The sequence below is a fragment of the Typopeltis vanoorti genome, chromosome 11 (genome assembly GCF_054136105.1).
Source record: "Typopeltis vanoorti isolate ZY-2024b chromosome 11, IOZ_Tvanoo_1.0, whole genome shotgun sequence".
In the NCBI taxonomy this organism is placed as follows: domain Eukaryota; kingdom Metazoa; phylum Arthropoda; class Arachnida; order Uropygi; family Thelyphonidae; genus Typopeltis; species Typopeltis vanoorti.
The window spans coordinates 71,280,205-71,306,605 of record NC_143559.1 but is presented as its reverse complement, the minus strand read 5'-3'; the positions used below and the strand labels follow the sequence as shown (position 1 = coordinate 71,306,605).

Here is a 26,401-nt window from a genome sequence, read left to right as displayed (position 1 = left end):
GAACCCTGTGAGGCCTTCCTACATCATCCAAACCTAAACAAAATTTATTTAATGTCCATCTCAAAAATATGACAAGTGTCACCTACAACCTTTTAAGAATGTTACTTAAAAAAAAAGTTATTTTCCTTTCATAGAAATAATTTCACATTGTCCAGTTATAACCACTACATTAAACCAACATGAAGAAGTGAACCAAATCTGTATCGCTTTTAAATGGGTTCTGATGCAGAACCCATTAAATGCAGAACTGAGTATGCATCTACAATTCTGCCACCATCCTTAAAACCCATGGACATTTCAGTAGTAACAAGTAATTGCTAATTTTCATTCAACTGTTCAACTTGCGACACTAATTATTCATCTTTGTTCAACTTAGCTGCTTCTGGCATGTGGAATGTGTTTCTCACATCATTGTTTCTCAGCGACTATAATCTTCAGTCATTTAGAAAGAGAGATGTATTAATAAATTACAGAAATAACTATTTAAACCAAGTTTAAATTTTAAAGTGAGTTAACTGTTTCAATCTTCACACTGAGATTTTCATGTCCGGACACTTTAGCAATTTACACTTGATACTAGCAGGCGAACCCTAATATCAGGTATCTCCACCTTTGGCTTTGATCACCTCCTGCACCCTTTGAGGGAGGCTTTCCACCAATGTGTGCAGACATCAGGTGGAATTTATCTCCATTCCTCCATCAAAGTGCCACTAAGTTCAGCAACAGGTCGAGGATGTGCTGCTTTGGACCTTAATCGCTGCTCCAATTCGTCCCGTAAGTGTTCAATGGGATTGAGGTCAGGACTCTGGGCAGACCAGGGCAGTTGTTTAACACCCATCTCTTCATACCATTCCTTAACAGCTGCAGCTTTGTGGCATGGGGCATTGTCGTGTTGATAGTAACACACGGGTTCATTCCATAAAAACTCCGCAATGTAGGTAGCACCTGATTATCCAGAATATCAAGGTACTGAGCTTCCTCCATGGACAATGACCAGTGGTCACACTCCAAACCAGCTGAATGCACTCCACACCCTGCCATCGAACTGGAAACAAGTGAACCTTGACTCATCACTCTAGAGTACCATTTTCCACTGGTCAATTGTCCAGTTCACATGCTCTTTGCACCAGGCCAGACGAGCTGCGTTTCGTTGTTGTGATGTTCGGTTTGTGTGCCACTGCTCTTCCGTGGAAACCCAGTAAATGGAGCTCTTTTTGTAAAGTATTAGTGTTCGCCATGGTGTTACTGGCACTTTGGAACTCATCACGGATGGTCTGTGCCGACTATAACCAGTTTTTGCATGCCATCAGTTTTAACACTCTCATGTCCCTGTCAGTCATTTTCGTGGCTGCCCTGGATGTTTTTCTGCACTAGTAATGTCAGAACATCTCCATTTGTTGATCACCTTGCCAACCATTGATTTTGGATGCTCCAGTTGAGTGGCAATGGCACATATGGACATGCCATCAATGTGATAGCCCACGATGACACCTCTCTTGAAGGCAGTGAGTTCATGCCATGTTGCCATACTCTGTATTCAATTGCTATGATCTGTACATAGGTTTTTATGTTATTAATAACATAAAATTTTCAATAACTTCAAATAACAGGGTGTCCAGATAATTACTGGTAGACAGACGACCTGGTTGGTAGAGTGGTTAGCATATTCACTCTCCAACCAAAAGGCTGGGGGGGAGGTCGAATCCTGCCGTGGGCATGAATGTTTCCGATTGTCTGTGAAAATACTAGTGGTGGTCAGTGGTAGATGGCTTTGGTATAGATGATGAAAGTAGTTGCAGTTTGTTGTAGTTGGTGGATTGAGTGGTGGAGATGGAGAGTGGGTGCCCTCCCTCGATGAGTCTTTGGACTCCCTGGAGGTGTCATGTTGTTGCTGTTATTATTAGTAGTAGTGTACATGCAAGTCTCCATATCTCAGTCAGTATACATGAAGCCTTTTGTCAGAAAGACCTGGGTTTGATTCCCATCAGTGAAGTGAGGAACCTTTATCTGGTTTCTTTCGACTAAAGGTGAGTTAGCTGGTCTCATACGGAGGTAGGGTTTTTTTCACCCAGAAACTTGGGTGCTTCATCCACCCCCCCCCCCCCCCCCAGAACAGGTAAACCGGCTCATGAACAAATGCATCTACAGACATAGGGCTAACCACCTTATCCTCGATACGGTAGTGGTTAAATGTAGAAAAGTCCTCGACACCGCAAGGTAAAAGAGGAGGGAAGAAATAAGAAGTGTAAATGCACTATATACAAAGAAATCATTACAATAATCTAGTCCAAATTGAATTTTGCCGTTAATCAATGACATGTAAACTTTAGTGAGGAAAAAAAATAAAATAAAAAGCAACATGAAATAATCAAAACAAAGGATAGGAAATACAGTCAACTCTCACTATAGCAAACTCATAGGGACCCTAGGAATGTTTGTAATAGTGAGACATTTGCTTTACATTGAATTTTTATTATTATTATTCTTATTATTATTATAATGGCTTGCTATACTGAGAGTCAATTGTATGAATAAGAGGTATGCATACATTAGTAAACTGGCATCTTATCTTAAAAGTATCCTTTAATAACTTTCAAGTGTAGTTCATTGCAAACCCATGAAATTTATTTTAATTTTTTAATAATATTAACACACAATATCACAAGAAAATAATATAAATGTAATTTATTAAGCCATTGATACTTCAATGAATTTCAAACCAGGGTGCTTAAGGTTCAAAGCTGTATAACTGAGAGGAGACCTCCACATAGCCTTTAAAGGAATGCGGAGAACCGACCAGGGCTTCTAACCTATCCTCACCTTCTCGTGGTGCACCCTGTTGGGTATCTACCTAGATATTGAACAAACGAGGATGGGTTGGCAATTTGGGATTTAGCCAACCAAATTGTATTCCTATTGGCTTAAACCAATATACAAAATGATGGTACAACATGACAAAATTTCATGCCGGCTGGGGTGTCGCCCAGTTAAACAAGGCTCCGTTGTTTTCGCCAGGGAACCAGGGTAAACAGCGAAAATGTCAGCTACTGGAGCAAATCTGAAAGCATACCCCAACTCAACATCACCAGAGTTAAAGATCGGTACTATCAACATACGAAGCCTGAATGGCAAAGAAATGAAGCTAGCTGAGGAATTAGATAAGTACCAGATAGACATAATAAGCATGACTGAAACAAAAAAGACAAAAACTGGTGAGATCTTTCTGAGCAATAAATACAAAATGTTATATTCAGGAAATTACAATCAAGGAAACGAAGGAGTAGCCATAGTATTCAACACAAAATACGAGGTTAATCTTCTTGAATGGCAGGCAGTCTCAAGTAGAGTGATGTGGGCTAATTCATATTATCTAATCAGAATGGGGAATTGGACAATGAGACTTATTTGTGCCGATGGTCCCACAGAACATTCTACTTAGTTAAGGTAGAAGTGGAGGAATTTTTTGATGCTTTAGAAAAAGCAACTGACACAATAAAAAAGGAAAAGTTGGTCCTTGTTGGGGATCTAAATAGCAGAGTAGGAAATGATTGTCAGACATACAAAAATATTTTGGGAAAATTTGGAGAAAAGAGCAAAGCAAATAATGACAAATACCTGTTGGATTTCTGCTCAGGACATGGACTGGTTATTACTAACACCATGTTCCAATAAAAATGTGCACAAATTCACATGGAGAGAAGAAGCAAGGAATAAGAAAAGTCTCATTGACTACGTTATTGTTGATAGTGATGTTTTCTCCCAGAGTGTATAGAGGATTTGAAATTGGAAGCGATCACTATTTAGTCTTGAGCAGGATGAAATTGAATTTCATATTGAAAAGAATAACATGAAAGAAAGTTTTAAAGCAAATAAAAGTTGAGCAGCTCTCAGATGTGAACTGTAAACTAAAATACACAAAGATTACTGAAGAAAAAATGAAAGAGTTTGAGAACAGGAACCAAACCTTGGAGATTCAGTGGCAAGCCTTGAAGAAAACCCTGAGTGATTCAGGCAGAGATACATGTGGTGAGGTAGTCTGCAAGGATAGAAAAATCATAACTCCATGGTGGACACAGGAAGTTAAAGAGGCAGTGAAGGAAAAGAAGAAAGCATATCAAAAGTTCCTGGCAAATAAGACAGCTTCTGCTTTTAGAGAATACAGAGACAAATGTAAGAAAGCTAAACAGTGTGTAAAACTAGCTAAACAAAAGTCATGGGAGGACTTTGGCAAGAACATAGAAAATAAATATCGAGAAGGTAGCCAAATATTCTGGAGATTGTTAAGAAGCTTAGGAATGGAGGAAAGAGTGCTTTAAAAAGAGTTAGAGATGATAAAGGTGACATGAAAACAGTAGAAAAAGATATCTTTGAAGTAGTGTGTAATTACTTTGAAAAATGGCTAAATGAAACAAGCAATGCTGACACACAGTGGTAAAAAACACTCAACATGCATACAGTCAGGAATACATATCCATACTTGAAGTAGAAAAAGCCATCAAAGGCTTGAAATGTGGAAAGGCAGCAGGAGTAGATGATAATCAACAAGAATTGCTGAAGTATGGTGGTATAAAAGTCTTACAGTGGCTGCACTGCATAGTTCAGAAAGCCTGAACAGAGGAACGAACTGCAGATGATTGGAGTAGAGCTCTCATAGTACCCATATATAAAAAAGGGAAATAAAACTGAATGTGAGAATTACAGAGGTATTTCCCTACTGAGTGTTCCTGGAAAGATCTATGCAAGTATACTTGAGACACAGTTGAGAAGAATTGTGGAAGAAAAGCTTGGTGAAGAACAAGCTGGATTCAGACCAAATTGAGGCTGTAAGGATCAGATCTTCATTTTACGACAAATAGTTGAGAAAGCATGCAAATATAAAAAATATCTATATTTAAGCTTTGTCGATCTGGAAAAGGCATATGACAAGGTGCCAAGAGAGAAGCTATTCAATACGCTACAGTTATATGGTGTCAATGGGGCATTATATCAAGCAATACTTAGTCTTTATTTGAGTTGTAAGTCTGCAGTTAGAACTGAAGAAAGTACAGGAAGATGGTTTAATGTTAAAATCTGGTGTGAGAAGACAAGGATGTACATTATTCCCTCTGTTATTCATTATCTATATGGATCACATTATGAAGGAAAGTGGTATTAAACCTGATATCAAAATTGGAGATGTTAATGTCAGCTCTTTGCTTTATGCGGATGATGTTATACTTCTAAATAAATCCGCTACAAGTCTGCAAGATTATCTGACTAAATTGAATAGCTGTTGTAATAGATATGGTATGAAGGTCAGCAATAAAAAGACAAAGACAATGAAAATAGGCAGAATCATTGAAAATGTCAACTGTGTTGTGAATGGAGAACCTGTGGAACAAGTAAAACATTTCAGCTACTTAGGCACGATTTTTACTGAAGATGGTAAATTAAATATAGAAATAGACAAAAGAATCAGCAAAGCTGGTATGGTGGGAAGTCAATTGAATAAATTCATGTGGAATAAAAGAGAAATTAGTCGGAACACTAAATTAGCTGTATACAAGACAGTGTTCAAACCAGTTTTAACTTATGGATCTGAGAGCTGGGTCAGAAGTAAAACACTTGACCAAAGACTGCAGATATGAGAATCCTGAGAAAGATTAGAGGTGTGAACAGATGGCATCAATGGCAATATCATATTAAAAACGAGGATATTAGGAAAGAACTTGACATTGTGAGCATCCAGGAATGCGTTAGCGGAGCTAATCTCAGGTGGTATGGTCACTTAAACAGAATGGGAGAGGAAGGATTAGCAAAACAAGTGTTCTCGGCCAGGTTGGCAGGAAAACGACCCAGAGGAAGACCAGTGTATAGGTAGACTGATACGGTACCAAAGTGCCTTAGACGATAGAAATATAAGATCTGATAATGTTGGAGTCTTGACAAGTAACAAACTGATTTGGAGGAAAATTGTAGATAGGACGTTAGTAATGATGTAAATTTTTCATGTAGTACTATCATATCCCATACACCCCCTTGAGGGTACATGTCAGGAATTTGATGATGATGAGACCACAAACATGTAATGGTGGAAAAAGTAAATTCAACAACTGAAATGAATTGTTCCAGCAAGATGTTCTTAGTAGAAAACATTACACAAAGAACATTATAGTAATGCAATGGAAAGAATTAAAAATTGTAAAGGACAAAGGAACTAACATCCTCTCATAATGCCTTCTAAGGTTATGGATGTAGATCTAAATTAATTACAGCTATTTGGATGGAGTTTGGGAAAGGTGCTTCACTACTTCTACATAATACTGTAGTTACCTTCCATTTAATCCTGTGCAAAAGAGTGTCATGCTCATTAATGATGATAGCATATGCATTTCTTACGCTCTTCAGGGCAGATGTTAACAGATTTTTTCCTATCTACAGCAGGCTACAATGCAGTCACAAAACACTTTATATGCTATTGGATGAGTGAAAGGATTGAATTTATCTTTACAAGAAGAGATGCAGATAACTTTGATATGTAGTTAAAATTGATATTAAGATGATATTTATTTATTTATTTAGCACTTTGGCTTTTTTTTTTCCACATATACTCTGGATATATGGGAAAAGAATAAATTTGCTATAGGTATGTTAAGAAATGAATAATTAACTACGAGGGTAGTGTGAAAAGTTCTCGGCCTAACAATGAAAAAAACGAATTTATAATTAAAAATTATTTTTTATTTTTCAACATAATCTCCCTTAAGACTAATAGATTCATTCCAGCGATGCTCCAGCGCCATTATCCTCCATGTAGTGGTTCTCAGTAAAACCTGCAAAATACTCCTCTGCAAAATACTCACCTCTTGATTCAAACAAAAATGCTGACCAGCGAGGAAGAGTTCCAGTTTTGGGAAGAGATAGAAGTCATAGGGAGCCAAATCTGGGGAATATGGTGGATGTTCCAACAATTCATAGTGCAGATCCCTTAATTTTCCCATTGCCAAAACACCTTTGTGGGCAGGTGCATTGTTCTGATGAAAGATGATTTTTTTCTTATGCAAACTGAGTCTTTTCTCACGAATTTTTTTTTTCGTTTAGTCTGGTTAAAAGATCGGAATAATATTCCCGGGTTATTGTTTTACCCTTTTCAAGATAATAAACACAATGCCTTTAGCACCCCGATGCCATGACCTTTCCTGCTAATGGAACTGACTTTGTCTTCTTTGGTGCTGAACAACTGGCTTCTCTCCAATGTTTTGACTGCTGTTTGGATTCTGGTGTGTAATGGTGAATCCAAGTCTAATTCATAGTAATAAATTGACACACAAAATCAGTTTTATTCTTGTTAAAACGCTCCAAGCACAGTTCAGAGATTTTCATGCGAGTGCAATTTTGATCTGCTATGAGCAAGCGTGGCACCCATTTTGCACAAAGCTTTTTCATTTACAATTCTTCACGCAAAATATATCCTATGTGTTCTTTTGAAATGCTTATAGTCTCAGCATTTCACACACTTTGCTTCACCGGTCATCCAATACCATATCGATGATTTCTGGTGTTGTTACACTTTTTAGACGTCCGTTGCATGGATCATCATCAAGGCTGGTACCACCACATTTAAACTTGGCAGCACTCATTTCCTAATTATCGAAAACAAAGGAGAAGAGTGCCTGTAAACTTTTATGAACTTCAAATGAATTTCTTTTGGCGTTAAACCTTCTTTTACAAAGAATTTTATAACCTCACGATACTCAATTTTATCCATTTCAAGGATACAGACAACACTTTTGCTTCAGACATCTGTATAAAAAAACTACTTAATAGAATAACTTGCAATTTCACATGGATGCTTATGACAGATGTACCAACTTAGAAAAAAATCTTGCCAATAGTGTTGCTATCTATGGTCGAAGATGAGAACTTTTCAGACCATCCTCATACTATGTATAAGGGTGGTCTGAAAAGTTATAACTATGATGATCAGCATTTAACACCATAGCTCAGACTAAAATCTACCTAACACAGGTAGATTTTTAGTGCATTTAAACAGCAAGTATCCTATATACACTTCACTAAAGAAACAGAATCAAATACTACTTTTTCACAAAAACATTACTAACACATCTTTCAAATGGTTCATTATCTTTTTCTGCTTATAAAAACCTAACACACACACACACACACACACACACTGGAAGATATATAAACCATCACATGAAGTCCGACAATGCAGCCCATCCATAAAAATAACACACAGAATAACGGCTCATGTTGCACATTTAATGGAATGAAAACAGCATGAGGAATGAATAAAACAACCGTTTAACAGCTCTCAACATTTCATCTCTGCTGTCACAGATGACATCTTCATGAGTGTAATATTAATTTTAACAAACATACAAGCAACACAAAATTAAGTAAACATATTAGACAAAAGATTAAAGTACTAGCTAGGAAGAGCACCCCAATATGGGCACTAACAGGAAGCCTAGGTTATAACTCAGGATGCTAAGAATTACTGTTTGCCATATTTTGAAGAGTTTTGCACAACCACATTTATAGTCAGTCCTTGACATATGATCACTCATACTTATGACACCTATTACTTTAAAGCATTCACCAAATACCATCTAACTCCTACAACCATTGGACTAGGACACTATTGCTACCTTCAAGACATTAAGAAATACTTTGCTCAGGCTACTGAGGGCGAGAAACTCTCAGAGACTTTCGGAAGGAATATAATATCTTGCATTATACAAATGTAGATGCAACAAAGAGTGAGATGACTGCAGTGCATGAATGGTGTTTGGAAGAAGTTGCTGAAAATATGCATTCATAGGATTCGACAAATCTTACAAGAGGTTGGTGACAAGATAGTACAGCTAGCCAAAGAGTGAAAATGGAGGATTCACAATGAAGATATAGAGCAGTTGGTGGAAGCTGTGAAACAGAAGAAACAGAATCAAATGCTGGAATCAAAAAACAGAATCAAATGAAAGCCTTACAGAGCTAGAAGAAAAGAAAAAACAGAACATGAAAAATCCAGCCCCCCCCCCCCCCCTACACACACACACACACACAAAAAAAAAAAGAAGATTATAGTTAAAATATGGCAGAAGCATTTGCCTCTGTTAATAAGGAAATTCAGTTGTTTGAGGAAATGAATCCCAACATGGAGAGATTTAGCAAGGTATAATAATGCAGCTGCTTATTAATAGAGAAATTTATGCAGAAAAGAAAAGGCAAACTGTGTAGACTAAAAGTTGGAGGTAATGTACAGATTTTTAAGGAAGCCCGCTCCAGCTGTCCCCATGAAGATGAGCCTAGGCTTTCAACAAGTTATGCATCTGGTGAACCATCCTCAGAATTTGAAGAATTTGTTGTTGATGACCTGCCTTTGCCAGTGAGTCATCCAAGAATTACTCTTGTTTCATATGTTTCTAGCTAATTATACTGTAAGTACAGTATAATTAATTACTTAATTATACTCTTAATACTAGAATATAATTAATTACAGTCAAGTGGTTAGCATACCTGCTCTCTGACCAATAGGCTGGGTTTGAATTCCACCATGGGCATGGTTGCTTGTGATTGTCTTTAGGTGGGAGATGAATATCATCGCCCAGTGTGAGACCACCTCCCCACTTATTGGAAGCCTGAAGTAGCTCGAAAAAGTTTTCAATGTTTGGTCTCTAGAGAAGGATTTCTGGACTAAAAAATAAATCAAAAATACAAAAAATATATAAAACTAATTTTGAAAAAAATGGAAAAAAAAACCCTCAGCTCACCCACAGTACAAATGTACTATAGGTTTACTAATAATCTTTCATGAGTGAGATCAACATAAAAAAAAAAAAAAATACAGTAAATTTATTTTATAATCTGTACATGGTATTATTTCACTATAAGAGTAAAATCAGTTAAAATATAACAAAACAGACGTACAAATTTTGGCATTTCAGGCACGTCAATTTTTAACATATCCTTATGATTCATATAGTGACTTACATCAATCACTGGAACAGAATCTCATAAGTCAAGGACTGATTGTATTAAATTCAGGTGATTTTTAAGGTCTAAAAAAAACCTCCTACTGAACTTGATGCAATGCAACATAGGGTTTTTTCCCTATTCATTTGATTCTGTAGATGGCAAGGCATGGTTAGCTAGACCTAAGTGTCTGTAGTGATTGCAGATGTTGGCTGATCTTCCAGTTTGCCCACAGTGGGCCAAACTATAGGAACAAGGAACCCTACATACCAGAAATTAAGAAAGAAAGTAATTTAAAAAAAAAAATTTTTTTTTTTTTAGAGAAATGAATAAGAACAGCCAGTTTCAATGGTGTCTAAAGCCATAACAGAGACTGTACTCAAATCTCTGTACTGGCTTTTAAAAAACTGTAAATTTAAAAATTCTGACCTTTTTTTTCTGATGTACTGTAGAAATCTTTATATTGAGAAAGTTGAGAATTAGGTATTTTGCTAATTCTGTTGAAATTGTAGTCATCTGATAAAGAAAGAAGGTTAAGTTCAGCCATGAAGGATACCTCATTGTAACAGACATTTGTGCATTATTAGTTTTAATAATATCATAATGCTGGGAGGGGATAGGGAGAGAGAAAGTTTGTGAATATCTCTCTCTGCTCCTGTAAATTTTCTGTATACTATAAAACAAAGGTTACCTTTTAGAAGATTGCTAGTGTTAATCTCATTTCATGGTGAAATGGATTCTTGGATGTCGACTATGTCTAAGCGATTAGGCCAAATTGAAAACACATTGTTACGACTAACAAATATTTGTCTACCAGAATTATGAGGGTGTTCTGAAAAGTTCTCGGCCTCGACTATAGATAGCAACACTATCGGCAAGACTTTTTTTTTCTAAGTTGGTACCATCTGTCATAAGCATCCATGTGAAATTGCAAGTCATTCTATCAAGCGGTTTGTTTTATACAGCTATCTAAAGCAAAAGTGTTGTCTGTATCCCTTGAAATGGATAAAATTGAGTATTGTGCAGTTATAAAATTCTTTGTAAAATAAGGTTTAACACCAAAAGAAATTCATTCAAAGTTCATAAAAGTTTATGGGCAGCACTCTTCTCCTTTGTTTTCGACAATTAGGAAATGGGCAGCCGAGTTTAAACATGGCCGTACCAGCCTTGTAGATGATCCACATGAAAGACGTCCATAAAGTGTAACAACACCAGAAATCATTGCTCAAGTGCACGATATGGTATTGGATGACCGGCGAGTCTAAGTGCATGAAATGCTGAGACTATAGGCATTTCAAAAGAACATGTAAGATATATTTTGCATGAAAAATTGCAAATGAAAATGCTTTGCAAAAAATGGGTGCCGCACTTGCTTACAGCAGATCAAAAATGCACTCGGATGAAAATCTCTGAACAGTGCTTGGAGCGTTTTCACAAGAATAAAACTGATTTTGCGTGTCGATTTATTACTATGGATGAGACTTGGATTCACCATTACACACCAGAATCCAAACAGCAGTCAAAACATTGGACAGAAGCTGGTTGTTCAACACCAAAGAAGACAAGCTCAGTTCCATTAGCAGGAAAGATCATGGCATCAGGATGCTTAAGGCATTGTGTTTATTATCTTGAAAAGGGTAAAACAATAACCCAGGAATATTATTCCAATCTTTTAACCAGACTAAACGAAAAAATTCGTGAGAAAAGACTCAGTTTGCATAAGAAAAAAATCATCTTTCATCAGGACAATCCACAAAAGTGTTTCGGAAATGAAAAAATTAAGGGATCTGCACTATGAATTGTTGGATCTATTCCACAGATTTGGCTCTCTCCGACTTCTATCTTTTCCCAAAACTAAAACTCTTCCTCACTGGTCAACATTTTCCTTCAAATCAAGAGGTGATTGCAGCTGTAGATGAGAATTTTGCAGATCTTACTGCGTACCACTACAGGGACAGGATAATGGTGCTGGAGCATCGCTGGAATAAATGTATTAGTCTTAAGGGAGATTATGTTGAAAAATAAAAATAATTTTGAAATTATAAATTCGTTTTTTCATTGTTAGGCCAAGAATTTTTCAGACCATCCTCATATATTTTTACGACAACCTAGCAGATGGAAGGCTTAAATGGGGATGTGTCTAGAGCTGCTTTTCAAAACTCTCTATACAAAAATTGACAGGGGATAAGAGAGAAAACCAATTATATTAAAAAATGTAGAAATCTGTGATGAAATGGGTGAAAAACATTTTTTTAAAAACAGCGTATGAATAATCTATCAAAAAAGGAATCGGTGACATAACAAGTCCACAAGCTTAATAATTTTCTCAGATCCACAATAAATGTTACAGATTGCCCCTCTTATAGGTTATCCAAACAAGTAGCAAAATTTCTTATACCCCTCATCAGCCATGTCCTTTTTTACATTAAAAAATCAATGAACATTAAAATACATTAAAACTTTTTAGATGTCTATTGAATTTTTTTTAAAAATTAGTTTTGATATTATAATCAGCTTCAACAACATTCTCTTTCCACTAATATTCTCTTGAATGATACCTTAAACACTTTTAAAAGATGTTCTTCACCTTGACATCACAGATTTCTACTCTTTTTGTCATCCATGAAGATTACTTCTCTTGTAAGAACAAAATATTGAAACACAGAGAGGATACTGCAATGGGTTCTCCCCTCCCTGCCAATTTTATATAGAGAGTTTTGAAAAGTATGCTCTTGATACAGCTTTACTAGAATCTTCTATCTGACTAAGAAATATTGATGTGTTCTAAATTTTACCTCATAGCCTAGATATTTTCCTCCTTCACCCGAATAGTCAACATCCAAGAATCTGTTTTACCACAGAAAAAAGAAATTAACAATAGTCTAGCCTTTTTGGAACACATTATAATTTACACTATACTCCTAGAGACCTTAATGACACATCTTCCAAATAGTAACCTTTCTTTTACAGTATACAGAAAACCAACTCGGAGCAAATATATTCACAAACTTTCCTACCCCCAAAAGCATTACTGTATTATTTTTAAAACAAACTAATAGAGTTATCAATCTCTGTTCCAATGAGGAATTCCTCACAGCTGAACTTATATGCCATAAATTCTTATTTAATAGCTACAATTACAACAGAATTATCAAAATACTTAATCCTTAACCTTTTCTATATAACAATCATAGTAATGTAATCACTATTCCCTATATCCAGGATACATCAGAAAAAAAAAACCAGCCAGAATTTAAAAAAAAAAAAAAAAAAAAAAAAAAAAAAAAAAAAAAAAAAAATTAATCTCTGTACTGACAGGGTAGCCAGTTTCACCCGCATGAAACTGGCTACCCTGATTCATTCCTCTAAGGCAGTGTTCTTAACCCCTTCTTAAATTTTCATTATTACCAAGTACCCCCTTATCAAAATAATAATAAATAAATAAAGTATATTTCATAGTAAATTTCTATTTTATTTGAATTTATATGTTCATGTAAACAAAAAATATGATTTATTTTTAATAGAACAAAATTTGGAATAGGTTCCTCTTCATTTCACGCCCATGAAAATCCACATTTCAAGTACAGCAATTCATATCATACTTATGAAGATTTTTCATCTTCTTCCTAGTTGGTTTTCTAGAGATGTCAGATGACACACCCTTATCAATTTCATTTGATCCAGATGCAATATCAACGTTTTCTTGTTGCTTACAGCTACTTGTATTTGCTATATTGCTCTCTTTTGTGGGTTTTATCAATTCAATGATCCACACTTAATTTGAAAGCTAAAAAAAAAATTACCATATTTACCCGAATATAACTCGCACTTTTTTCCCAAAATTAAAGCTAAAAAATCGTGGTGCGAAATATATCTGGGGATTTTCAGAAACTAAAGTTTACAGAAAAAAAAAAAACTGCAAATGGTGTGACTTACCAAGAATTACAATTACTACTCACTATCACTAATTTAGGCATCGAGAACAGTTTCCTTGTGTGCATCAACAAAGTCACTACCCAAATAACTTCATCTTCTTCTCCATTATGTCAAACAAAAATTACCAATAATTTGCAAGACTTGGGATACATAGAGCAGCTATGAAGAAGTGCATATGATTGGTGCAGTATTAACAAAGATCGCATGAACCAAAGACAAATTAGCATTTCAACAGTTGAGTTGAAATGCTAATTCTCTTCAACCAAATTCCATACTATCTGAAACACGTTCACTTTATATTTCTTAGTTTTAACACGTTCAAGACGGGGTGGTTGGTGTCAAGCAAAACCATATGTTGCACCGGCAACATATGGTTTTGCTGGACTCTATACAGCAGTTTTTGTTAGAGGGGAGATGTGATTCATTAGTCAGTGCTGTTTTTATCCCAGTTGTCTCTAATTGCACTATTTGTTGAGAAATATAATGATTCCATGTGATAATGATGCATAGCTGAAAATTGCCACATACCCCCTAAACACCTTTCGCATATTCCCCCCCCGGGGGGGGTATGCATTGTCCACTAGACCTGAGTGTTGTAGTCAAATTGCAAATTTTTTTTATGTTTGTGATTACAGATGCATTTTTTTATTGATTATTTTTTTTCAAGCATATGTTGACTGATCTGTAGTCTGGCAATAGTGGACTAAACTGCAGGAACAAGTAACCCTACATAGACTAGGAAAGAGAGAAAGGAGTTGGTCTCCTCAGAGCAGTGTTTCTCAGTGTGGAATATCAAAAAGACAAGATGCTACTGTTGGGAGAAAGAACATTTGAAGTGACATTGGAAGAGGTGAGGCAGGCTATTCAAGCATCAAAAAAATGGAAAGGTGGCTGGTCCTGGTGGAATAGTAATAGAGATGTTCAAGTGTGGTAGTAAAGTATTACAGGTCCTTACTGCAAGTCAGGATATCCCTTATGAGTAGAACTTGCTGTATATCATCCATTCATAAGGGCAACGACCCAAAAATTATTTAATTAATTTTTATTAATTAATTTTAATAATTAATTAATTAATTAATTTTTGTAGATCTGGAGAAAGCTTATGATACTAGCCCAAAGAAGTGGCAGGTATTGAAGAGAGCAAGACTAGATGAAGGAATATCAGAAATGGTGCAGAGGATATACCAGGGATGTTGTATGTCACTAACAGTGTTTAAGATCTACTTGGATGAGGCTTGGAGGATTGGAACAGACAATTAAATGGATGTACCCATAGGAGATCAAGTCCTACATTCTCTTCTTTTCACTGATGTTCACATAATTCTAACACAAGACAAGAAGGATGTAGAATACCAGATGAGAAAATTGTTGAATACATATGAAAGTTAGAGCCTGAAAGTTAATTTGTTAAAAACCCTGTACCTAGTAGCAGGAGGTGATAATAGTGCAATAGATCTTGAGCTAGAGGTGAGAACTATAAAATCAGTGGATACCTTCAAATATCTTAGCTCCATGATGGACAAGTCTGGCCAGTGTGAAGTGGACATAGCATTTTGAACAGGACAGACATGAGCGGCTATTAGAACCATGAATGGTATCTCATGGAGTCATAAGGTCTCGAGGAAAAGTAAGAAGATGCTGCATCATGTGATTATATAGAGTATAATGACCTATGGATGTGAGTGTTGGACACTCACCAACAGCCAGAGGAGAGAAGCAAACGTTGTGGAAATGGATTACTTCAGATGAAGTATGAGAGGGGACCTATATGGATCATCTGAGAAATGCATATATTTGAACAGAGATGAAAGTTGAACAGTCTATTATGGTGAGGATAGAAGCACGTGCTTTGAAATGGTATGGACATGTCCATAGCACCATACATAGTGCTAATGTACTACAGGTTGATCTACCAACCTCTCGTGTATTGGGCCCAACATAAAAAGAGAGAGAGAGAGAGAGAGAGAATGACAGAAGAATGATAGCCATTGAAAATTATTAGCCGTGTAGCCAAGGGCTACATGAAAAGGTACTACTGTGAGAGTGATGGAGAAAAGATGCTTACAGGATGAGGGCTGGAGGAATCATACACAGTGGAATCTGAGAACAGGCAGCTGCTGACAAGGGGAAAGTGGAGAGCAGCCTTTCAACCTCATACCTTGTCCTGTGAAGGACTACATGCAAGTGCACAATTTTTTTATTCAGGTCTTCTATTTTCTCCTGAACTTGTGCTACTGCACTTTCAGTATTATCACTGCCATTTACATTTTACAGTTTTGTATCAATGCACTCTGCTCTATTATCATGTAATCTGTTCTCTCCACGTTCACTTTCAAAGCATTTATTGCGCACACACACACACACGCACCAGTTTTGCACAACTTCCACAAATCTTTTAACTTCTGCGATGAATGCATCTAACGAATTTTACACTGCCCAAAATCACACAAATTTAGCTCACCCAACACAAAGACATTTTGGTCACCATTGTTCTGCCACGCATAAGTGCCATACCAACAATATGTATAATTTAAGGAAATATAACGTTTTACTTATGTTTAAATAACTCAGTCTATCTTGCATACTTATAAAATAATTCATTCATCATTCATCTTCTTTATACCCTCTTTTACCTTGCGGTGTCGAGGGTCCATTGATCATTGGACCTCAATCTGTTTACAGGATAAGGTGGTCAGCCTTATGCCCCGGTGTATCCTATGGCCTGTAGTGTTGAGTTCTCAAGGCCAGTTTGCCTGCTTTGCGGGATGAAAAACCCCAGAATAAACTGAGGAAAAAACCCTGCTGTCCATGCCCAAGACTGGCTAACTTGGCTATGGCCGAGGAAGATCCTTCAGCTCCTCACGTCACCGACGGGAATCGAACCTAGGACACTCCTTCCCCAGGCATATGGTTGCGAAGCGCATAGCCACTAGGCTAACCGCGCGGACTTATAAAAAAAGAATAAATATAATAAATTAATGCAGTAAAGTGTAATTTTTTTAATAATTATTTAATTTTTTTTTTATGTATGATACTTTTATAATTGTTCCTTGTTCAAAGGAACAATTTTAATAGTATAATTATATACTTCAGCTGCAACCAAGACATGAGCTAGTATGCATATACTTTATGACTCATTATTGCGATTCATGTTTTAAACATAGTTAATGATCTGCTCTCTGATGATGTCCACATAACGCTGGATGAAATACTGGAATTTTTAATAATATTCTATATTTTTTGTTACATGTATAAGCTGTGAAAGTTTTTAAATATGAGAAAGAAAGAGATAGAAAGGACAGAAGTTAGAACCTTAGTTCCTTGAACAATGGTCTAAAGGGCAGTTATCCTCACTACATTTTCTTACAGTAGACCTTATTAAAATATGTACACCTACCTGTTCTGGACTCTGAAGGTCTACTTTAAAAGACAACTGACTCAAATTATCTTCAATATCAACAACACGACCAGGGCCTTTCTTTTTGATGACTCTCTGTTGTATGTGATGTGGTTGCTGCTCAGAATTCTGTTTAGGTAAATTATCAGTAGTAGCAGTAGTAGTGGTGGTGGTGGTGGTGATGGTGGTGGTGGTGGTAGTGGTGGTGGTTGTAACAACAGCTGCAGTAGTAGTCGTCTTCATCTTTGGGGCCACATTTTTATATACTGGCTCATCATTTAAGACAGTGGTAGAAGCAGCTACAACAGATGCGACAGCAGGAGGTAGAACTTCTGAAATAACTTCTGATGTATCTTCTTCACTTTCATTTCCTTTTTGGACCTCTTCAGTTATATGTACATCTAATGTATCATTATCAATTTCTTCATAAAGACCGCCAAATTTCAAATCTAGTTGGCTCTAAAGTTAAGAGAATGAAAATGCATATAGAAAAAAAAAAAAAAAAAAATATATATATATATATTCCATACCATATATATATATATATGGTATGGAACAAAAAAAAAGAAAAAAAAGTACTGAACTTCAACATCCTCTTCAGTACACACATGCTATGAGATATGCTGCTCGACTGCATGCACGTTAATAGAAGAGCATGCGTAGAGTCTATGCCATTACATTTAGCTGTAGTAATGATATTTACATTGGAAGAAAAGACATTTTATTGTTGAGCAGTATTTTCATTCATATGGAGTTGGTAGAGCAAGTGATCCAAGCCTACGACATGTTTGGGGTATGTTGAAGGAATGGGTATTCTACTATGACCAGCTTGAAAACCTTGATAAACTAAAGGGATAAAATTACACGATATGTCAAGCAGATGTCAACCCTGATTCTCCAAGATGACAGAGAACCTTTGCATGCACTACGAAAAGAGTCTTGAAGGTGCCCATTTGAAGCATAATCTACCATCGGTAATGCTTTATTCGACCAAGATTCCACGAATAGTTGTGGATGTACATATCATCATGTGTAACCATATATCTCTTTACTTCATAACATATATCGTTGTATTTATTCAATACTGTTTTTTTTTTTTTTTTTTGTGCCATACTGTATATGGCAAGTTTTGAATAAAATGTGTTAACGCTAGGGCAAATATTGAAAGAACAAACTTGATATTAAACATTTTTTTAAAAAATCTGATAATCCAGTATTAATTCAAAGCTATACAATCTCTTTTACCTTTCAAATTAAAATGGAAAGAACTTTCAAAACATTTATAACTTTACAAGATAACAACATACAGACATACTAAAAGATTCAGATTATATGCTGTTTTAAAATGTATAAATATAAACATTAACTATAAATAACAATATAAATGTTATCATCTTGACTCTGTGTGTACATGTGTGTGTGTGTGTTATGTGAATCCCATCCAGAAAGGCTGTAAACCTATAGTACGTTAGTACTGTGGGTAGAGCAAGGCAAAATAATCCAAAAACCCTGCTCTAATGATCAAACATGGTGTTTTTTCAAACGTTTAAGACATAAGGGTGGTGATTTCACACAAAGCAATGAATACCATCAAATATGCATTTAAATATATTTGAATGTATGTCTTATGTTCTTTCAAAAATATTTCTGTGTCAATGATGGTCACTAACAATGCCATTTCAATTCAATTCCAAAGAACTGAAAGTTGTGAAAATCATATTTTTATAATCACGAGATTAAAATTATCGGTTTTAAATTATATGAACTCAAACTGTACATATGTTTTTACAGCTCAAGTAGCTCTTTTCCTCCCACCAATAACCCGTTAAAGTTTGGAGAGAAAGAAAATCTTCAAAAACCTAGTATTTATGAAAAGTTCACATGTCCTCAATCCTAATTATTATGGATTATTTTAATTATGGTAATGTTAATTGAAAAAAAAATAGAATCTAAGAATAAGGAACACAAATTTCTTGAGTGACAACTATCTTAAGTAATATATAAGAGAGCATGTGAAGGATGAATTTTAGATCTGATCCACATCAAATCAAAATCACCAGATGTGATGTTCATTCTTCTACCATTTGGCAAGAGTGACCATGAAGTTGTAGCTAGTCACATGAGAACTGTGAAGAAAGGATATGGCACTACAAGGCTGGTGATTATGAAAAACTTAGAGGACAACTGAGAGCTATAACATGGAAAGAGGAGTTGGAGAGAAAGAAAACAGATGCTGCTTGGGCAGTGACCAAGAGCTGTTTAATAGTAGCAGTGTCTGAGTGTATTCAGAAAGCGAAAAGGCTAAATAAGGTAGGAATAAAATGGATGAATGAAGAGATTAAGCATGCAAGCTGGAAAAAAGAAAGCTTTATAGAGAAGTACAAAAAAGCATAGTAATCAATTGCATGAGAAGGCAGGCCAAGGAAATAACTCAGTTGTTAAGGAAGGCAAAAAGCACTGTCTGAGCAAAAATTGGCCAATTAGTCCAAGAAAAATCAATATATGACAAGCAGAAGAAAGAATGATCAGGGAAGATCATGTTAATGGATGAAAATGGTTGACTGTTGAAAGTTTTTTCACTTAATTATACTATAAATTAAAGATATCAAGAAATTATATTCTTGGTTTAATCCTTTATCCAAATGTAAACAGACAAAGTTTGCATGTGAAGTATCTTCATGACTGGGCTAAATGTATACAGAGGTTAATGACTTCACATCAATTGCCTTAGTATCACATAAGTCAAAGCACACACCGTTACTAAGACAACTAATGTGAAGTCATTAGCCTCTATATACAAGTAGCCTAGTATATACAAAAACAACTCTGATGGTGTATATAGAGGCTAATGACTTCACGTCAATTGCCTTGGTATCCCATAATGCAAACATACACCCTTACTAAAGCAATTGATGTGAAGTCATTACCCTCTATTATACAAGCATTGGAGTAGTTTTGGTTTATATTACTTAAAGACACACACTCTGCCCAGGAGCCTGTATATTAATTTTTCATTAGTACTTCACTGGTCTGATAGCTGTTGGTTCTCATCAGAGAACAGTGAAAAAAGACTAGAAACAACTATGAGAGTGGCGAGAAAAAAATGGCAGGAGGAAGGAAGGAAACAGATGACATCAACAACAAAATCATAAGAAAAATGAAGATATTAGGCAGAAAATTAACACTGTTAGCATTCAATATGTGTGAGGAGAGCTAATCTAAGGTGGCTTGGCCACTTAAACAGAATGCAAAAGGAAAGGTTAGAAACATGTCTGATACCAGGCTGGCAGGAAAAAGACTCAGAGGCAAACCAAGATTTTGGTGGACTGATACAGTCAGAAGTGTCCTAAAAGATAGAAATATGAGATCTGGCAATACTGGAGTCCTGACAAGCGACAGATTAATTTGGTGGCAAATTGATGATAATAATATAAACTTAATCATGTAGTACTGATACAAAATCCTGAGCATCCCCAATGAGTATACATATTAGGAATGATAATGACCTTTTGATTAATGACTTTGTTGTATTGGTCAAAAAGGATGTTAGATTAGTGACTAAGTTTAATGCCCACAAATCCAATTCCAATGACCAAGCTGGAAAAATGCTGATTTATTTGCAATAAATATTACAAATAAATCAGCACTCTATTCAAGTCATCTACCAACCAAAACTGGAAACAATCCTTTCTGCTAACACTATCTTTTATTTTAACCAGTTTTTTCTCCCAGCATACCACAGAGGTTAACTCTCCTCTTGGTAACTCAGACCATAATGTTATGCAAGTTTCCTGTCGATGAAAATACCCTTAACTACTCTCATCAATTTTCAGCAATTACAATGCATCAAACGGGACAACTTTCAAGACTTCTAATCTGCCTTGCAAAGGTCAGACTACTGTTTCCTCTTTCGTAATCAAACACACTGACTGAGTTATAAAAATGATCTTTGATGGAGAAATAAAGGCTTTCATTTCTCCACTCCATTCAAAATTTCAGTCCAACAACCATCTTCAAGATAAAAATTTTACTATCAACCTACATTGAAGCATACAACAATATCAAAATAGCAATAAACAAATCTAACTTGGAAAAAAGCACTAAATGTAGAAAACCTGCCTCCTGTATACCTGCCTTCTGATTAGGTTAGAGTTATTTATAATAACAAATAACTTGGAATGGCCAAAGCAGCTAAGGCAATTGAAGCCAACATATTATGTCTGTTCACTTTTGTGTTCTTTTGGTCAATTTGCCTGTTTTCGATGAAAAATTCAGGTTTCTGGGAAGAAAATCTGCCACCTCCATATGAGACCAGCAAAACTCATCTTATGTTAGAAAAGATTCAAACCCAGGTTTTTCCAACTAAACTAACCATTACTGACTGAGTATATGACTGTATATGACTATGGAGGCTCACAGGTTAATAGATATAACTTCTGTCCAATCAACCTCCCTTTTTCTCCTCTCTCTCTCTGTCTGGGATACTGCTCCCTTACACAACCTGCTGATATATCTATCGGATAACTAATCTCTTATCCAACTCACCAATTTATTATCCAATCTCATCTGTCTAATTTAAATATCAACCAGTCACATGGCAATACATAAATAAACTACTATAACACAATTCTTCTTTAAGAAATGTATGATGATTTCTATAGAGAATCCCTGTTATCAATCCAATCCTAGATCCCAGCTCACTTTTGGGTTGATATAAAAACAAGTCTGTAATTTGAAGACTCAGTTCCATCGTCCCCTTTGTTAAGGAGAACAATGTTATCCTACTTCCATTCTTTCAGTACCATTCCCCTTTGGCCAGGTTCTTGTTATGCAAGCATATTGCAGCAATATGTCATCAAGCTATATTGCCTTAACTAACTCAGTTGGCATTGATGATGCTTTCTGGATGGAAATACCTGGGTTTGAGTCCTGTCTATATATGTGAGGAACCATTATAAGGAATTTTCACATGAAGATGAGCTAGCTGGTCTCAGACAGAGCCAGCAGGGTTTTGCTCTAGGAAACTTGAATTTTTCATACCACAAAACGGACAAACCAGCAAGCCAGAAGAACATGCAATTAAAAGACAATCAATTGTTTATAACGCTGAACAGCCTAAAGGGCCTTAACACTGAGTTAACTTAATTCCTGAATGATATACAAAAAGTAGTTTCTTGGAGTTACAAGAACTAGAACAAATTCAAAAAAGGTATTGATAGTTTGTTTCAACTGCACCAAATCAATACTCTGAGGTAAACTATTACTGTTTTTCATTCACTATTCCAACACTATGCAAATCACACAGGACTGAAGAATGCATTCATTCCAAAAGGCATTATTTTTTTTTTCTTTACAGCTGGTGTTTCAGGAAATTTTCCATGATTATATTTACTTTCATATCTGCATATAATATATAATAATAATTTTAATAAAAATATATCACCTGAAATTGTATTAATACTTTCACTAATTTGTCTCTCTATTTCATTATCTTTTCCTAAATGCTGACAAAGCTTTTTATATATCAACCCGGCATATAAGAGACTACAAAAACTACAGCACAATAGTAATGACTACAGTTAAGAAAATTTTAATCACACAGTTTACACTTTATTTCATACCTTCACCAACAACCAAGTAACTAGCATAAAAAATGGATCTGAGCAGAAGAGTAAGAAAGTAGGGAATTAAGTGGTGCTTATGAATGGAGTGATGAGTAGCATGAGTGTAGAGAATGGGAGAACAAGTGTGCAAGACAGACAAGGAAACAGGGAAGGGAGTTATGGTGGGAGAAAGGAAACAGCACGAGAAAGGTTGGTGCTCAAAAAGCAAGAAAGTAATAGGAGCAGCTGGGTTTGAAGAAGATTCTGGGATGGGCAATGAGAGAGGAATGGCTCAGGGAAGGCATGGAGAAGTCGCATTTAATAAGTGGTATCAGCAAAACTTTTTATATTGCAAAAATGAACACTTATGTTTGTATATGACTAGAGGCATCAGAAATGAGGAGAATGAAATAGTTATATTAACTTGAATTTGTTCTCCCAAAAATTGTTGGAATATGTGAGACATAGTTGGATGAAGATGGCATCCTGTTAGGAAGAGATGGAAGGATAATGTTTTTCATGAAGATAGAAAAGTTAAAAAGATGAAGTGCTGACGATGATAGAAAAGGAGTTATACCCATAATAGAAATGCAAGGGGAGGGGAAATGTTGGCAATGGTTTTGAGTCAGTATGGTATGAGGTAGAGGCAAATAGAATGAAATAATCAATAAGATGTTGCTATATATCTACTAAATGTGGAGGATACTGACAATGAAATGTATAAGCAATTAATCAAGCAAACAGGAAAACGATGATCATTATGGGGTAATTTTAATTATGGCAATATAGGTTGGGATGAAGAGATAGTATCCTGAAGTAAAGAAAACAAATTTCTCGAGCCTAAGGCAGCACGTAACAGAGGATGTGATGTCACATACCTGGGTGGTTCCCAGGTATGTGAGGACTTCTGTGAAGAAAGGATATATGTGGAAGTACAAGGCAAACAATTATGAAAAGCTCATGAGACAGCTTGTAGTTGTAGCATGAAATGATGAATGCTATTAAAGAACTATGTGGTAGAAGTTTTTTACTTGGTTATGCTACGTTTTTTACGTAGCATAACCAAGTCAAATTTCACTTGATTATGCTACGAATTATGTATTTGATTTAATCCTTTATCCAAGTGTAAGCAAACAAAGTTTGCACCTGAAGTAATTTCAGGACTGGGGCAACTCGTGGCAAAGGTGGTATGACTTACATCACTTACCTTAGTATCCCATAATGCAAAGCACATCTCCTTGCAGACATGTATATAATGCTATGCATTAAGGAAGGGTCACTACCAAGACTGGTTTCGACCTTTACTGAGGTCTCATCAGTGGGAGCCAGACCCAGAGATGGTGATACCAAGGTGGAAGTAATGCAGAAGTCATATTTCCATATATGAGTTGCCAAAAGGTGTCACACCTTATTATTAAAATTCTCTGGATTAGAGATAGTTGATGGAAGTTTTTTTCACTTGGTTATGCTATGAATTATATATCTGATTCTGGCTCCCACTGATGAGACCTCAATAAAAGTCGAAACCGGTCTGGGATATCTGCAGGAACAACATCATAAACAAGCTTAAAGGTGCAACTTGAGGTTGTAATGCCTTGACTCTTAGAATAGCAACCCTGGCTCTGGTCTTTCCAGTGGCAGAGTATTGCTCACCAGTTTGGAGCCAAAGTCACCACACAACTCTCATGGACACACAACTCAACATAACAATGAGAACCATTTCTGTTACCTTAAGATCTACTTTTCTCACATGGTTGCCTGTTCTTTCCCACATTACTCCTCCATGCTTCAGAAGAGAAGCTACCATCAAAGAAATAAAATCAGAAATAACATAAACCTTCCTATACATCAAGATATCTCTCCATCTCCAAATTTCCCATCTGGCTTGTGGAAATACCAGATTATGATTCCCAAGACTGGTAAAGAAGACTCTAGAATGAAGGCTGCTATGCCCACTTATTGCATCTGTGGGGAATTTCACAATCAGCCTTTTGCATATGTGTATGTGTTGTGCAGACTATGCATCATATTACTGATGACTGTCTCACACACTCCTTTCCTAGAGGATTTAGGAGCTTGCATATATTCCAAGTTAGTGCCATCGAATGGTTAACTGAACTGTCAATCTGAATATAGTTTTGCTCATTGATTTCTTGTATTTTTACCCATACGTTAAATAAATAATTGAGCGCCTCCATAGCACAACTGGAAAAACAACGGCACGGTGCCCTTTGACTGGAAAAGGCCTAAGATCGATTCTCATCATGATGGAAGGAATCTTTATATGGGTTTTTTTTTCAATTGAAGCCGATCTCATATGGAGGCAGCAGGGATTTTTCATCCCACATACAGAAAAATCGGCCTTCAGGACACATGCAATTTATAGACAAAAATACTAGTGGTGGCTAGCAGTAGATGCTGTTGGTGTAGATGATGGTGAGGGATGGAAATGGTGGAGACAGAAAGTTGTAGAGTTGGTGTCCTCCCTTGATGAGTCTTTGGACTCCTTGGAGGTGTCATGAAATAATAATAATAAATTTCTATATGCTAGGTAATTCCAAACATTTAATATCTAGACCTGCAAATCATTAACTGGTTGCTAAATTAATCATAATCAACTGCTACATTATATATATATATATATATATAAGTCAATAATTTCCTTATTAAATTGAAACTATTCACCTGTGTCTCCCAAGAAAATGGAGCAGAATGCTCATCTCTCCATGAGCAGCCCTAAACAATAATAAGCACAAAATCAGGTGTTAATCATTATAATAACTTATTCATAATAAATATATATGTAGTATATTTAATTATTCGAGATTAGAGAAAGAAAGAGAGAGAGAGAGAGAGAGAGAGAGAATGAGCAAATTAGCAATATCACATGACAAAACAATATAATATGAGACCAAAATTTTGGCTTCATATTAAACACAAAGACAAGCCTTACTGGTACACAAGGCAAAGGAAAAAAATGGTACCCAAAGAAGCTACTTCTTGCCTTCTGGGGTTTTTTTGGGTTTGAGTACCCAGACTCACTCAGTAAATCCTTTAATTTGTTATGACTATTTAAAATTGATGAGCCCAAATCCAAATTTTATACATGTTGTTGATCACAAAAAACTGAATTTCAATTTTTACTACTTGTACTTCTTGTTTACCTTTACTAATAATACTTTGTTTACTCTCATATCTGCAGTTCTAGCACTACACATAATACTGAATTTGGATTTAGAAAATATCTAACCTTATATGTGGAGTTTTTGAAGGTAAGGTTTCGTGTCGCTCGTGATGTACAATAATATAAAAATAGTGGAGCTATCCTGCATCTCCAAAACAGAGGCTAAGTTAAAAGACTAATTTAAAAATTTAATATTGAAGAGTAATTTAAAAAGACATAGCTGGTTGTATATTTTCAGAAGTGAGGATGACAAACACTCAACAGGAATGCCATCTTGAATATACATCTGTACTTGAAGTGGAAAAA

At 35.8% G+C, this 26,401-nt stretch overlaps 1 protein-coding gene across 2 annotated transcripts in view; it reads right to left on the bottom strand.

Moving 5' to 3' along the window:
* The window catches only part of LOC150101718 (uncharacterized), a 75,702-nt gene that overhangs the window by 36,230 nt on the left and 13,071 nt on the right, over nt 1-26,401 (bottom strand). For both annotated transcript variants that reach the window (XM_090399989.1, XM_090399988.1), the window contains exons 2-3: nt 25,597-25,647; nt 17,309-17,767 (exon numbers count right to left, since the gene is read on the bottom strand). In XM_090399989.1, the coding sequence (XP_090256115.1) occupies nt 17,309-17,767; nt 25,597-25,647 (510 nt within the window). The remainder of the gene's footprint in view (nt 1-17,308; nt 17,768-25,596; nt 25,648-26,401) is intronic.